Source organism: Panthera tigris, chromosome B4 (assembly GCF_018350195.1).
Source record: "Panthera tigris isolate Pti1 chromosome B4, P.tigris_Pti1_mat1.1, whole genome shotgun sequence".
NCBI lineage: Eukaryota > Metazoa > Chordata > Mammalia > Carnivora > Felidae > Panthera > Panthera tigris.
This window is the reverse complement of record NC_056666.1, coordinates 129,143,247-129,157,813: the sequence shown is the minus strand read 5'-3', so window position 1 is coordinate 129,157,813 and position 14,567 is coordinate 129,143,247. Positions and strand designations below refer to the sequence as shown.

The 14,567-nt window shown below is 59.5% G+C and overlaps 1 protein-coding gene across 1 annotated transcript in view; it reads left to right on the top strand.

The window, feature by feature from the left end:
- The window catches only part of MYH9 (myosin heavy chain 9), a 92,291-nt gene extending 77,944 nt beyond the window's left edge, over nt 1-14,347 (top strand). The window contains exons 25-41 of the mRNA XM_042993168.1: nt 159-330; nt 1,073-1,285; nt 1,653-1,797; nt 3,176-3,382; nt 3,517-3,621; nt 3,872-4,024; nt 5,005-5,253; nt 6,299-6,511; nt 6,635-6,847; nt 7,135-7,296; nt 8,983-9,111; nt 10,119-10,207; nt 10,298-10,421; nt 10,691-10,899; nt 11,368-11,476; nt 11,580-11,752; nt 12,973-14,347. Coding sequence (XP_042849102.1) covers nt 159-330; nt 1,073-1,285; nt 1,653-1,797; nt 3,176-3,382; nt 3,517-3,621; nt 3,872-4,024; nt 5,005-5,253; nt 6,299-6,511; nt 6,635-6,847; nt 7,135-7,296; nt 8,983-9,111; nt 10,119-10,207; nt 10,298-10,421; nt 10,691-10,899; nt 11,368-11,476; nt 11,580-11,752; nt 12,973-13,090 — 2,783 coding nt within the window. The 3' untranslated portion in view covers nt 13,091-14,347. The remainder of the gene's footprint in view (nt 1-158; nt 331-1,072; nt 1,286-1,652; nt 1,798-3,175; nt 3,383-3,516; nt 3,622-3,871; nt 4,025-5,004; nt 5,254-6,298; nt 6,512-6,634; nt 6,848-7,134; nt 7,297-8,982; nt 9,112-10,118; nt 10,208-10,297; nt 10,422-10,690; nt 10,900-11,367; nt 11,477-11,579; nt 11,753-12,972) is intronic.
- The last annotated feature ends 220 nt before the right edge of the window (nt 14,348-14,567 follow it).

Below are 14,567 nucleotides of genomic sequence, written 5' to 3'. Positions count from 1 at the left end.
CAGGCGTTGGGTACGAGTGTCTGCGTGCGGTGATCCTTTAAGGTTCACGTATGGTACGGAACAAACACTCAGTATTTTATGTAAAAAATGGAAAACAAAGACGGAAAAATCAGCAGGCGCTGAGGGCTGTGTCGGGGCTCCCCGCGCTTCCTCCCCAGAGCGCCTCCGGAGGGAGGAGAAGCAGCGTCAGGAGCTGGAGAAGACCCGCCGGAAGCTGGAGGGAGACTCCACCGACCTCAACGACCAGATCGCCGAGCTGCAGGCCCAGATCGCCGAGCTCAAGATGCAGCTGGCCAAGAAAGAGGAGGAGCTACAGGCCGCGCTGGCCAGGTGAGGGCAGCGACCCCCCCCCCCCGCGCCTCCCAACCCTGTCATCTTGGAGCCACTGCGCTCACTGCAAGACCTGTCCTGTCCGCTAAAAGTTACGAGTGTGGCCTCTAAAAGTCATCTGCTACGTCACACAACCACCACAGGCCTTCCCTGTCTTGCATTTTAAACTTACTGGCTACAGGCGTGCTTTAAAAAAAAAAAAAACAAAAACAAACTTTGTTTTACAGCAGTTTTAAATTCACAACAAAATTGAGCAGAAGGTGCACAGAAATCCCATAGGCCCCTCCTCCCATGGCCTCCCCCACTATCACGTCCCAGGCCAGGGTGGCACGTTTGTTCCAATTCTTGGAACCTGCACTGCCATGTGATTATCCCTCACAGATTGTCTACGGCAGCCTTTGTGTTTTTACTCAGTTGCTGTCATGACGGGCTGTAACATTTTATTCCCTTTTCAAGTGTTTTCGTTTTAACACTTAATCTTTATTTATTTTTATGTTTGGAGCATTGAGTTATGTTTGGAAAATGAAGTGATTCTTCTGTGAGGTTTTCTAGGTCTCAAAGTGGTTTTGCTCCTAAACCTGCTGGAAGCTCCCGATGTTGTTTTTGCGGAGAGGAGCGCCTAAGAGCCATGGTTATGACTTCCAGAAGCGGCTTCCGCTGCTCCTCTCCAAAGCCTGTTCTGCAGACCCTGCTCCCCCAGGCAGAAGGGACCTCCTCCTGATGTCCGTGCTCTCTTTGGCAGAGTGGAGGAGGAAGCCACCCAGAAGAACATGGCCCTGAAGAAGATTCGGGAGCTGGAATCACAGATTTCCGAACTCCAGGAAGACCTGGAATCTGAGCGCGCTTCCAGGAATAAAGCTGAGAAGCAGAAGCGGGACCTCGGGGAGGAGCTGGAGGCTCTGAAAACGGAACTGGAGGACACTCTAGACTCCACGGCAGCCCAGCAGGAGCTCAGGTGTGCCACGAGGCCAAGGAGCCGAGTCACCGGGGGCGGGGGCGGGTGGCAGGGAGAGGGAGGCCGGGAAGGGGGGCGGGCGGCACTAGAAGGCAGAGAGGATAATGCCCCCTCGGCAGCTCCTCCCTAGGGTGTTGAAAAATCTGGCTTGGAGTTCAGGGCGGGCTTTAAGGCTGAAAGGGCACAGATTTCTCTACAAAGTGGGACCGCGAGCCCGGGCTGGAAGATGCACAGCCGAGGAAGGAGGCGCCTGGGCAGCAAGGCTGGGGCGGCCGCCGCCCCTTGCCGGCATATCTGCAACCAGGGAAGAAGAGCCCCGGGCGGCATGCCCAGGCCTGGCCTCCATCCTGAGGGTGCTTCTCTCCAGGTCCAAACGCGAACAGGAAGTGAACATCCTGAAGAAGACCCTCGAGGAAGAGGCCAAGACCCACGAGGCGCAGATCCAGGAGATGAGGCAGAAGCACTCACAGGCTGTGGAAGAGCTGGCTGAGCAGCTAGAGCAGACGAAGCGAGTGCGTGGGCGGTGCCAGGCTGCTGGGGGGGCCAATCCGAGACTGAGGGCGGTGCCGGGCTGCTGGCGGGGGCCAGTCCGAGACTGAGGGCGTTGCCGAGCTGCTGGCGGGGGCCAATCCGAGACTGAGGGCGGTGCCGGGCTGCTGGCGGGGGCCAGTCCGAGACTGAGGGCGGTGCCGGGCTGCTGGCGGGGGCCAATCCGAGACTGAGGGCGGTGCCGGGCTGCTGGCGGGGGCCAATCCGAGACTGAGGGCGGTGCCGGGCTGCTGGCAGGGGCCATTCTGCGACTGAGGGCGGTGCCGGGGTGCTGGCCAGGGAGGCCATCCTGGAGACTGCTGCCACTCGCTAGGGCCGAGCCTACAGAGAAGAGCCTGTTTGCCTCAGTTTCCCCATTTGTAACGATAGTCTGTCTCATGCAAATACATGACAGGTGGGGCTGACGGCGTGTAGAACAGGTGAACAATAAGGGGTCAGTAAGTTGTTCAAAAATTAGCATCACTGGTATTTTGTTCAGGACCCCATCAGGCCAGAAAGCCTCAAGGGATTGGAGTGGCCTGGTGCTGAAGCCTTAGGGTTTTCTGTGGAGCACCTTCAGCGGTCAGCTGGATCTTGGTGGGAAGCCCTGGGCTGCTCACCTCCCTAGTCTTGGGCAGGTGGCTGGGCCAGGCAGTTTGTCTAGACACGTTCTGAGTGCTGTGGCTCCCAGCGCCAAGCCACTCTTGCCGGCGGCCTGAGAATATTCTGAGGCCTGTGTGTTGTTCTCAGAAGCACGCCGTGTCCACCGGCATCCCTTCTGGGGGAGCCTTTCCCTGCCCTTCAGTTTTTCTCACCTGACACGCCTTCAAGTTCATACAGCTCCCCTCGAACTTGTCTGTGACCCTGCAGCCAGCTCAGCACAGAGTAGAATGGCGTGTGCAGTTGAGTCTGTAAACGCCACTCTCATATCTTTTAGAAGATGTTTACGTTATTACCCGGAAGATCAAATTTCAAAGAGGCTTTACTAGAAGCCTGACTGAGCAGTTATAATTTCCCTCATCTTATGATAACGTCGCCAAAGTCGTGGTAGATGAGCCATGAAAACACCTCACGCTTGAACGTCCCCTCTGCCCGGTGAGGGAGGCTGGCAGGGATCGTTTCAGAGGGGAGGGCACGTGCCAAACACCCCGTCCATCTGAGCGATGAGGATGGACCCGGCCTGGCTTTCTGAGCCCACACCTCTTGCCTGCACGCCATCCCCTGAACTTGGCCCGTGTCTTTGCTGCAGGGGCGGCAGGTTCTGTCTCTGGACCTGGTGGTTCCCCCGGTGCCGTTAGGAAGACCAGCCTCACGCCGGGGCACCGACGCCCCTTGGCACATCTTTGCCTTTGTCCCCACCAGGTGAAAGCCAACCTGGAGAAGGCGAAGCAGACCCTGGAGAACGAGCGAGGGGAGCTGGCCAACGAGGTGAAGGTCCTGCTGCAGGGCAAAGGGGACTCCGAGCATAAGCGGAAGAAAGTGGAGGCCCAGCTGCAGGAGCTGCAGGTGAAGTTCAACGAGGGAGAGCGAGTGCGCACGGAGCTGGCCGACAAGGTCACCAAGCTGCAGGTGAGGCCTCCGCTGGGACCCGGGCCTGGGCAGGGGTGCCTTCGACAGCAGCTCAGGTCCACCTTGGCCTGAGAGCCGAGGTGGGGCCGGAGCAGTCACGGCCCCTGTCCCTTGTCTCTTCCGTCCCCGTGCAGGTTGAGCTGGACAACGTGACCGGTCTCCTCACCCAGTCTGACAGCAAGTCCAGCAAACTCACCAAGGACTTCTCTGCTCTGGAGTCACAGCTGCAGGACACGCAGGTAAGGTGGCGGCCGGTCCCTGCCCCGGACCTTTCCTGGGAGGACGCTGAGCCCCTGCGGCATCGGCTGCCCCGGTTCATCTGATGAGCCGCCCTCCCCTGTATCCACGGGGTCTCTGGGTCCTCCTGGCGCCCCCAGCCGTCCCCCGAATCAGAGGGACCGGCTCCTCCATCCTGCCGAGGGTGTGGGGCCCGGGAGGCTCTGACTCGGCGCCTCCTGAGCCCGTGCCCCCCGCTCGTCCTCGGTGTAGGAGCTGCTGCAGGAGGAGAACCGGCAGAAGCTGGGCCTGAGCACCAAGCTGAAGCAGATGGAAGATGAGAAGAACTCCTTCAAGGAGCAGCTGGAAGAGGAGGAGGAGGCCAAGCGGAACCTGGAGAAGCAGATCGCCACCCTCCACGCCCAGGTTCAGTGCCGGGGCACCCGCCTGCACATTTGGACCCTCAGGCCCGTCCCGAGCCGGGCGCCCTCCCTCGGGGAGCTCCCACCCTCCCCGGCCCGAGCTCTTAGCCAGGGGGACCCAGGCAGAACTCAGGGATCCGTGAACTTGGCTAGAGGCGACGTCACATCTGTCTGGCCACCAATCTGGCTGACGTTTAGCGTTTTCTTCCGTTAGGAACACAGGCAGTAAGGCATGACCGCAGCGGTGCTGGGGTTCGATAGAAACTGCCGGTCACCGCGTCGGAGCTGAGGCAGGGCTTTGGGGGTGTCCTCGTGCTCCCCGCCACTTCAGGAGCTGGTATTACACGTGCTACTAGGGCAGCACGTGGGTTACTGTATCACGGCTTAAAAAAGCACCCGGTAACCGCATTTTTCCGTATCGGTTTACTTGGTGATCCTATACGTCTTATGCGTGTTAAAGCATCGTTCTAAGAGGGACGCCATAGTCTTTTTCTAGACTATCAAAGCGCCCACAACCAGAACTAGGTCAAGAGCCCCGTTCTACATCCTGTCTTGGGACTTCAGTGTGCTGGGCCAGGAGACCCGCCCCACCTCCTCGGGGTGGGCCCGGAGCCCGTGTGACAGTCTGGGTGGGAGCAGCTGTCACGTACGGGGCGGCAGCTGTGTCTCCCGGAGCAGGGAGGGGCTGTGGGACGGGTGTCTGTGGCACTCCTGCCTCCCGCAGACTGTGTCCGTGGGGAGAGGCCGATGGAGAAGCCTCCCCTCTGGTCCGTCTCTGTAAAATAAGGCTTGGTGTTCGTCACGACTGGGAGGCCTCCCCCTGGCCTGCCCACTCTAGGCAGAGGCCCTCTGCGGAAACCCCGTTTCTCTCGCCCCGGCGGAAGAGGGGCGTCCCCGTGCCTGGGCCTCCGTCCATGAGGTAGCAGGCAAGCCGCCGTCCCGGGCACGGGGCGGCTACCTCCCTAAGTCTGTGCTCCCGTCCAGATGACGGACGTGAAGAAGAAAATGGAGGACGGCGTGGGGTGCCTGGAGATAGCGGAGGAAGCCAAGAGGAAGCTCCAGAAGGACCTAGAGGGGCTGAGCCAGCGCTACGAGGAGAAGGCGGCCGCCTATGACAAGCTGGAGAAGACGAAGACGCGGCTACAGCAGGAGCTGGACGACCTGCTCGTGGACCTGGATCACCAGCGCCAGACCGCCTCCAACCTGGAGAAGAAGCAGAAGAAGTTCGACCAGGTACGTGCCGCACGGCATGGCCTCGCGTGCGAGGGCCTCAGTGGTCCCCCTCGGGGAGGGCGTCTCTTCCCCTTTCGGGTTCCTTACATCTTTCAAATGGCCTATGATGAGCCCCTTTTACAATGAGTGGGGATGTTTTTTCTTTTTGAGTAAACTCTGCCCCCGACGTGGGGCTCGAACTCATGATCCCAAGATCAAGAGTCACGTGTCTTACCGACTGAGCCAGCCGGGTGCCCCTGTTGTTTAGGGTTTTTATTTATGTGTCATACCTCTGTCTCCTTCCAAATACTCTGAGGCAGCTTACAGAGACACAGACGGTGGGATAGGATAGAAAAACAGTAAGTCCGGCGTCGGCCCAACCGGCCGGCTACGGCCCTGCACTTGTTGCCGTGGGCAAAAGTGCGTTAGACCTTGCCACGTTCCCTCACGTGCCGGTGTCTCCGGCTGCTTTCGTGGTTTCACAGAGTCCTGCAGCGTCTCACGCATTCATCGTCTGGCCCTTTAAGGAGCGGGTCGGGGACAAAGAGGTGTTGGGGCAGAGGGAACAGGAAGGTGGGGAAATAAGGTCTGGCCGCGGGTGGGCCCACGTGGAGGGTGGACACCAGAAACTTGAACTTGCCCGGGCATCCTTCATGAGGGGCACAGGTGGGATCTGGGCCTCTCAGCGGCCAGACCGACATCCTTTTTAGGGGAAGCACCGACCGGTTGTTGAGGAGAGCAGAGCCTTTTCTGGTTCTGAGAGGGGAAGGTGTCCCGTGGGTTCCCACGGAAGGGGCACCATGGGACCTGCAGGACCACGATTAGTAAATGGTCAACGCTGCAAGCAGACTTCAGAGCGCACCGGCAGAGGTGATCTCTGCCCGCCTCTGGTTCCGAGGACACCCCGCATGGCACGCGCCACGCTCAGAAGCGGTGGCCTGTGCCTGCTCTTCGCGGTCCCCTCCCCTCGGACCAGCGCCTGGGGCCCTCATCCCCCGAGGAGTTCGGGTCCGTGTGCTTTGCCCGCCTGAGGTCCGCACGCTCACGGTGACCACCTCTCCCCCAGCTGCTGGCCGAGGAGAAGACCATCTCTGCCAAGTACGCGGAGGAGCGCGACCGGGCGGAGGCGGAGGCCCGGGAGAAGGAGACCAAGGCGCTGTCGCTGGCCCGGGCCCTGGAGGAGGCCATGGAGCAGAAGGCAGAGCTGGAGCGGCTCAACAAGCAGTTCCGCACGGAGATGGAGGACCTCATGAGTTCCAAGGACGACGTCGGCAAGAGCGTGAGCACCGAGCTGGTGGCCGGCTTGTGCGGGGGGGGGGGGGGGGGGGAGGGCTGAGCGGACACCGAGGCCGGAGGCCTCATCCCTCCGCTTCTGATGTGGCCCCCTTGGGGCGGGGGGCAGGTCCACGAGCTGGAGAAGTCCAAGCGGGCCCTGGAGCAGCAGGTAGAGGAGATGAAGACCCAGCTGGAGGAGCTGGAGGACGAGCTGCAGGCCACCGAGGACGCCAAGCTGCGGCTCGAGGTCAACCTGCAGGCCATGAAGGCCCAGTTCGAGCGGGACCTGCAGGGCCGCGACGAGCAGAGCGAGGAGAAGAAGAAGCAGCTGGTCAGACAGGTGCGGACGCCCCTCCCGCTGCCCTTGCCCCCGGGCAGAGGTGGGCAGGGGCGCCCCCTTCGTCCCCCAGTTTCCGGTCGGCTTCCTTTCTCCTTCCTCTCCCCGGGCTGTCTTGGGCTCCTTGTCCACCCCTCCCACGTCCTTGCGCTCCAGCCCTCTGTCACCGGGGTCAGGGACCCTCTCGGTCAGTAATCGTCCTTGGCCGCAAGTAGCCCCCCCCCCGGGCACGGAGTGGAGCAGGGCTTGGGGGCTGGTGCAGCCGCCCGAACCGCCCTCCCGTCCCCCAGGTGCGGGAGGTGGAGGCAGAGCTGGAGGACGAGAAGAAGCAGCGCTCGATGGCGGTGGCCGCTCGGAAGAAGCTGGAGATGGACCTGAAAGACCTGGAGGCCCACGTCGACTCAGCCAACAAGAACCGGGACGAGACCATCAAGCAGCTGCGGAAGCTGCAGGTGAGGTCAGGCCGGGCCACGCTGGGCGCGGCTGCCCCCGCGGCTCTGGCCTCGCAGGGGTCTGGGACACTAGTGGGGCGCTGCTGAGTGCCGAGGGGCACCGCCTTCCCCTCTCTGAGGAAGGACCCGCGTGCCCTTAGCCCCATCTCACGGGTGGGGACTCAGACCCAGGGGTCAAGCGGAAGCAAAACAGAAGCAAACTTGCATTAAGATCGTAGGCTTTGCGCCCATTAAACAAAGAAACCCCCGTAAACCTGGAAACTCAATGACGTTAGGAAAGTAGTCACCTGGTGGCAGATTTCCAGAGTAAACCAGATCTGGCCCACGTAACCACCCAATCCAGCCTTGGGGGACGGCGATGGGAGGTTCCGACCTGAGCACGGAACCCTACATGCAGCACAGAGCACAGAACACATACTTGGAGAGTTCTCACCAGTGATTAAAGTTCACAAGTTTTACTCGCTTACATGTTTTTAATTTTAATTTTATTCAAAAAAATTTTTAATGTTTATTTTTGAGAGAGAGAGAGAGGGAGACACAGAATCTGAAGCATGCTCCCAGGCTCTGAGCTGTCAGCACAGAGCCCGATGTGGGGCTCAAACTCAGGAACTGGGAGATCATGACCTGAGCCAAAGTCCGACGCTTAACTGACTGAGCCAGCTGGGCGCCCCTTAATTTTATTCTTATGATAAATTCAGTGTGGTTAACGTACAGAGTTATGTTAGTTTCAGATATATGATATAGTGATTCAGCACTTCTGTATGTAACTCAGTGTTGATCAAGATAAGTGTTAAAGAGGGGCGCCTGGGTGGCTCAGTCGGTTGGGCGTCCGACTTCAGCTCGGGTCACGATCTCGCGGTTTGTGGGTTCGAGCCCCGCATCGGGCTCTGTGCTGACAGCTCGGAGCCTGGAGCCTGCTTTGGATTCTGTGTCTCCTTCTCTCTCTGCCCCTCCCCCGCTCAAGCTTTGTCTCTGTCTCTCTCAAAAATAAACGTTAAAAAAAAATTTTTTTTAAATAAGTGTTAAAGATAATAAATCGTAAAAAACATCCTTGAGAAGCCACATCACACCCAGAAAACCAGCAACAGGAAGACCAAATTCGGTGTCGGTGGGCGAGGTCGTAGGGCTCAGATGCTCTCGTTGCTGGTGGTGGTTCCATCTGGTACCATCTGGCCTGGAGAATCCCAAATTGGGATTTATCTGCAGAAAGGGAAAAAGGAAACAGAAAAAAGACAAAACAAAACCCTATTTGTCCAAGATCTTTAGAGTTTAAATCACAGGAGAAGAACAGAGGAAATGGGTTTCTACCTCTGGTCGGGGCTGACCTGGCAGGTGGGCGTTGACCAGAGCAGTGGGTGGCACGGGGGAACAGCTCCAGAGCGCCAGACTCGAGTCCACAGGAAGTCGTGGAAGGCGAAACCCAGACAGCAACTCGAACTAATGTGTAACCAGTGACTAACACTGCCAAAACCATGCCCTGTAACCTTAGTGGTCACCAAAGTGTATAAAGGACACAGGGTAAAGAGACATTTGTCCTTATCGCCTTGCCCTTTCGCTGCTGAGTTGGTTAAATGTGGCGTCAGGCCAAGAACCAGCCTCCGGTGCCTGTGGATAGGGTGTACGTGCGCGGGGTGGGGGGGCTGGCAGCTGTGGCGGTGGGTGCCAAGCCTCCCTTGCCCACCACAGGCCCAGATGAAGGACTACGTACGGGAGCTGGAAGACACGCGCACCTCCCGCGAGGAGATCCTGGCACAGGCCAAGGAGAACGAGAAGAAGCTAAAGAGTATGGAGGCCGAGATGATCCAGCTGCAGGAGGTGGGCAGGCCACGAGGATGGCACTGAGGGGTCGCTGCCCCCTGGCCAGCAGGGGGCAGCAGAGGGCCTCCGCCCAGACAGACTGGGCACCCCCGCCCCCCCCCCCCGCCCCCCTCCCGGGCGCTGCTGGCCAGGAACTAGCCCAACTCTGGCAATGGGGTGGGGGTGGTTTTTGCTTTATGAAGGAAATCCCCGAGGGGTTTCGTTAAGCAGCAAGGCTCCCTCGTGTGAGTAAAACGTGCATGTGAATTAAATTGTCACCATTTGGGGCCAGCTCCCTTGCATGAGATGAGGCTTGGTGGTAATCGTCGCCTCCTGCTGGGAGTTGACACCTGGAAGGAGGGTCCTTCTCCAGCGCTGGTGCGTGGCATGCCCCCCACCCCCCAGCCTTGTCGGTCACACGCAAGGGGCGTATTGTGAAAGGCTTCCGGTGGCCCTAGGCAGTCTCCTGTACCGTGAGCCGACTGGCTGCCCGGTGCCCCTACCCGGGCCCGGTGTCCAGTCTCACCTGAGGGCTGTGCTCTTCTGCCTGGGCCTGGGCTGATCCCTCCCTCTGAGGTCACATGTGGGTCTCTGTTGAGGCTTTCAGAGCCCCCAGCTCACCTGGCATTCAGAGCCCCTATGCTCTCACCCTGATTAAATCCCTGCCTTATCCCCCCGACTTCCGGTCTCCCCAGAACACAGAGGAACCAGCGTATCCGTCAGGGCGGGACGGTTTTTTATTTCCATCCCCAGCATATGGCTTGGTTCCTAACACTTACACGTAGGGGCTTTGCAAACACGTGGTACCTAAGCTATGGTCTGAGAGGAAGGAATCAGCCCTGTGAGTTAGAGAGGCTCATGAGGAAGGGCTTCGTGGAGGAGGCAGGCCTGGGGGGTGGGGGGGGAGTCGAGAGGAAGGGCCAGGATTCCGGGAGCGTGGCGCTTGCAGAGTATCAGGAAAGGGAAGGGGGGCTCTCGGGGCTCTGGGCTGCCCCAGGGGGTCACCGTCTGGGTCCCCGTGGCAGGAACTGGCAGCGGCCGAGCGTGCGAAGCGCCAGGCCCAGCAGGAGCGGGACGAGCTGGCCGACGAGATTGCCAACAGCAGCGGCAAAGGGTGAGCCGTGGCATGGCGTGTCCGGCTGGGGGCTGGGGGTGTCCCGCCTCTGGGACAGGCCCCTTCTCACTCCTCCCTGCCCTCGCCCAGAGCCCTGGCCTTGGAGGAGAAGCGGCGCCTGGAGGCCCGCATCGCCCAGCTGGAGGAGGAGCTGGAGGAGGAGCAGGGCAACACGGAGCTGGTGAACGACCGGCTGAAGAAGGCGAACCTGCAGGTGGGCGGGGGCCGGGGCTGCGCGGGCACTCCTTCCAGACAGGGCTCCGCTCCTCCCAGACGGCGGCTGGCGGAAGCCGAGCGCTCGCGGTGCTTAGGGGAGCACGTCCTGGACCCTGGCTCTGGAGGAGCTCCCTTTCCTGGGAAGGCCCAGAGCTTGCCGGCCCCGGGGCCTGGTGTTATCAGGGGCCCCTCGGGACCCCGCGGCCTCACGTGTGCCCCAGCCAGGGTCCCCAGCCTTCCTCGGGTCACCGGCCCTCCTTCCCGCAGATCGACCAGGTCAACACCGACCTGAACCTCGAGCGCAGCCACGCCCAGAAAAACGAGAATGCGCGGCAGCAGCTGGAGCGCCAGAACAAGGAGCTCAAGGTCAAGTTGCAGGAGATGGAGGGCACTGTCAAGTCCAAATACAAGGCTTCCATCGCCGCCCTCGAGGCCAAGATCGCACAGCTGGAGGAGCAGCTGGACAACGAGACCAAGTAGGTGCCCCTGCTCGGCTCCCGCAGCGACCCGCGGGGGCCTCACGGGGCCGGGGTCGGGGCCCGAGGGCCACCTCCACGGCGGGAGTTTTGACAGCTGTCTGGGGGCTGACTCAGACGCAGGTGGGGGTTCCTGTGGGCTCAGCAAGACTGAGGCTTCTTTGGAGGTACTGGGGGGGGGGGGTCACACTGGGCCCCACATCTCAATTCCCCTTTACTGCCTCCACATCTGCTCTTTGGACTATGTCACCTCCCTCCCTGAGCCTGTTTCCTCATCTGTGAAACGGGGCTGGTCACAGCGCCTCCCTTAGGGGACCTGGGGTGTTCGGTGGAGGTGGCCCGCCTCGGCCTCAGGGCCTCCCTGGGGAGGAAATGCCCACGAGGCCCCAGAACAGGTTGTCCAGCTGGTGGCGTGCGGCTGGACCCTCGAAGGGAGGGTCCCTGAGCCGCCGCGTCTGTGCCTCGCAGGGAGCGCCAGGCGGCCTGCAAGCAGGTGCGTCGGGCCGAGAAGAAGCTCAAGGACGTGTTGCTGCAGGTGGATGACGAGCGGAGGAACGCCGAGCAGTTCAAGGACCAGGTGTGTTTGCGCGCGGGGCCGCCCGGGTCGTGGCCGGCGAGGGGTCCCCCGGCCTCCCGCATCAGAGCCCCTAACCGGGGCCGCCGGCCACACGTCTCTGCAGGCTGACAAGGCATCCACCCGCCTGAAGCAGCTCAAGCGGCAGCTGGAGGAGGCGGAGGAGGAGGCCCAGCGGGCCAACGCCTCCCGCCGGAAACTGCAGCGCGAGCTGGAAGACGCCACCGAGACGGCCGACGCCATGAACCGCGAGGTCAGCTCCCTCAAGAACAAGCTCAGGTGAGCCCGGCCCCCTCGACACCCTTCCTTCTCCTCCCGAAAGTCAGTGCGCTCCGAAGAGCACGTTTCACCAGATTCGGCTCCTAGAAACTGGTTCCGTTCGTCAACTAGATGTCAGTGGGCAAGGCGCCCCGTGCTCCCGCTGGCCCTGGGCCGGCTCTGCCCCCTGGGCCGTTGCCCGGCCTTTTGAGTAAACCGTGAAGTCTGGGTAATTCGTTCCCATCTCATCTGAAAAATCTGGTCACGTGGCTGCTCTAAACGCGACGAGGATGTTTCCGTGTTGCGTTTTTTGCATTAGAAGTTGCTGGAAGTGACCGGGCACGTCCCCGGCACGTGCTATGTGCCTTGTAAACATTTGCTGAGTGAGTCCCGGTGCCCAGTCACAAGGCCCGTGCCCACAAGGATGGCTGCCTTGCGTTTCTCGAGGAGCGTTTCCCTTCGAGAAGTATCAGATGGGTCTTTCCCCCAGGTCTCACTTCTTACCTCTTTTTCTTTTAATTTTTAAATTTAAAATTTTCTTAAGAAAAGTTTTTAATGTTTATTTATCTTTGAGAGAGAGAAGGAGAGCGCAAACAAGAAAAGGGCAGAGAGGGAAAGAGACACAGAATCGGAAGCAGGCTCCAGGCTCCCAGCTGTCTGCATAGAGCCCAACGCAGGGCTCGAACCCACGAACTGTGAGACCATAACCTCAGCCAAAGTCAGACGCTCAATCAACTGAGCCATCCAGGAGCCCCTCTCGTTGCTTTTATGCCTAAAGAAGATAAGACGTGGTTGAGCGTCTGACTTTGCCTGGAGCCTGCTTCTCTCTCTCAAAAAGAAATAAATGTTAAAAAATGTGAAATAGCGACGAGAGCAGATGTTCTGGCCAGAACTTAATATTTTCTTGCACGTGATGGGAAGAGGGTGTTGGTATCTGTGTACCGTGTGGAGTTATTCTGTATCTCTTGGTTACACCCGTGTGCTCGAAGTTTGAGCGAAGGGTGGCATTTTGCAGAAGGTGACTCTGCTTCTGGGCGTTCTCCCTCTCGATCAGTCCCAACTTGCTGATGTTTGTCTTCACCAGTGTCTCGGGTTAGAGCGGGAGGCTGTGTTCTCGAGGCCCCGTGTTACTTCTCCCCGTGCGATGTTGGGGCCTGGGGTCCCTCTAAAGCGCTTTGAAATGTGTGAGCTGAACTCAGTCACCCTGGCCGGCCCTGCTGACCCTGTGCCTCTGCCCCCAGGCGAGGAGACCTGCCGTTTGTCGTGCCCCGCCGGATGGCCCGGAAAGGTGCTGGTGACTGCTCGGACGAGGAGGTGGACGGCAAAGCCGACGGGGCCGAGGCCAAAGCTGCCGAGTAACCTCTCCTCCTGCTGCCCGAGACGGACGGACCGGCCGACAGACGACTCCGCCTCCCCTTCCTAGCCCCCGCAGCACCCCTTCCGCCTTCTTGGGACTGCTGTGATCGTGACCTCCCCACCCCATCCCACCAGGCCAGGGGACCTCAGGCCTGCACCCCACCCCCTGCCCACCCCCCAGGCCTTTTTGAGGGCGTTTGGCTTCCTCTGCTGCAGCCGCCTCCTGCTCCCCTCCCGCCCCCCAGAATCTGATACCAAAGAGTCAGAGTCTTGGGCCCCTGGCCTGGGAACAGAGCAACCAGCAGGATCTTTGGCCCTCTCTTGCCAAAAAGCACAAGATGGTGAGGCAAGGCGGGCAGGCCACCGGGGACGGGCAAGAGTTTTCTACGAATCTATTTTTCTCCAGACTAAGAAGTTTTGATAGCTCGACACCCCAGCAGAGTTGTCACCTTCCCCCTCCTCCGCCACCAGCTCCCCCCCCTTCTTTGCTGTTGGCAATCACACACGGTGACCTCACACCCTCCGCCCCGTCGGCCCCCCACTCCCGTGGGCCCTGGGCGATCGGGCAGGAGCAGGCCCAGGGACGCCACCTCTGTGCAGGGCACAGAATGCGGGGGGGTGGGGGGGTGGGGAAGGAGGGTCGTTCCTCCCCACCCCCTCCGGGCAGCGCCACTGTCCTCTTCCTGATTCTACAGCGTCTCAAGTGCAATGACGGCCCCCCTCCCTCCTTTGCCGAGGGCAGCCTGCCCCCTGCCACAGCGAGGCTGTGGGGCCAAGCAGACCGGGCCCAGGGGCCAAGCTGGAAAGGCCCGCAGTGGCTTCTCCCGACATTCTTGGGGACCAAATATATTTAATGGTTAAGGGACTTGTCCCAAGTCTGACAGCCAGAGCATTCATTGCAAAGGGCCAGTGGCCCTCCCGTGATCTCATACCTACTCTAGGACTGGGGCCCGAGGGTAGATTATCTGCAGCATTGACTGAGTACGGTTTGAATCTCTGCCATCTGCACAGATGTTTTTGAAAGGAAAAAAAAAAAAGTTTTCTTTTTTTTTCCCCTTCTTATAATAAATGATACAATTCCAAGTCTTTATCACTGCCTCTCCTTTGGAACCACGTTTAGAAGAGAATAGTTTGTCCTGCGCTGGTCTACACTGGCTGCTGAATTAATTCACCTGTGTTCCTGTTTTGTATATGCTGCATTTAGACTTACTTATGGCAAAGAAGGCATTTTTTTTTTTTTTTTAAAGGAAACAAACTCAACAAATCATGAAGATACACGAAAGCTACATATGCCTAAAAAGCTCTGAATTCAGGTCCCAGTTGCTGTCACAAAGGAGTGAACGGAGCTCCCAGCCCCACCCCTTTTTTATATAATAAAAGTGCCTTAGCATGCGTTACGGCTGTCACCACTACAGTTAGCTGGTTTACAGATGTTTTCCACTGAGCGTCACAATAAAGAGTACCACGTGCTACGAGCCAT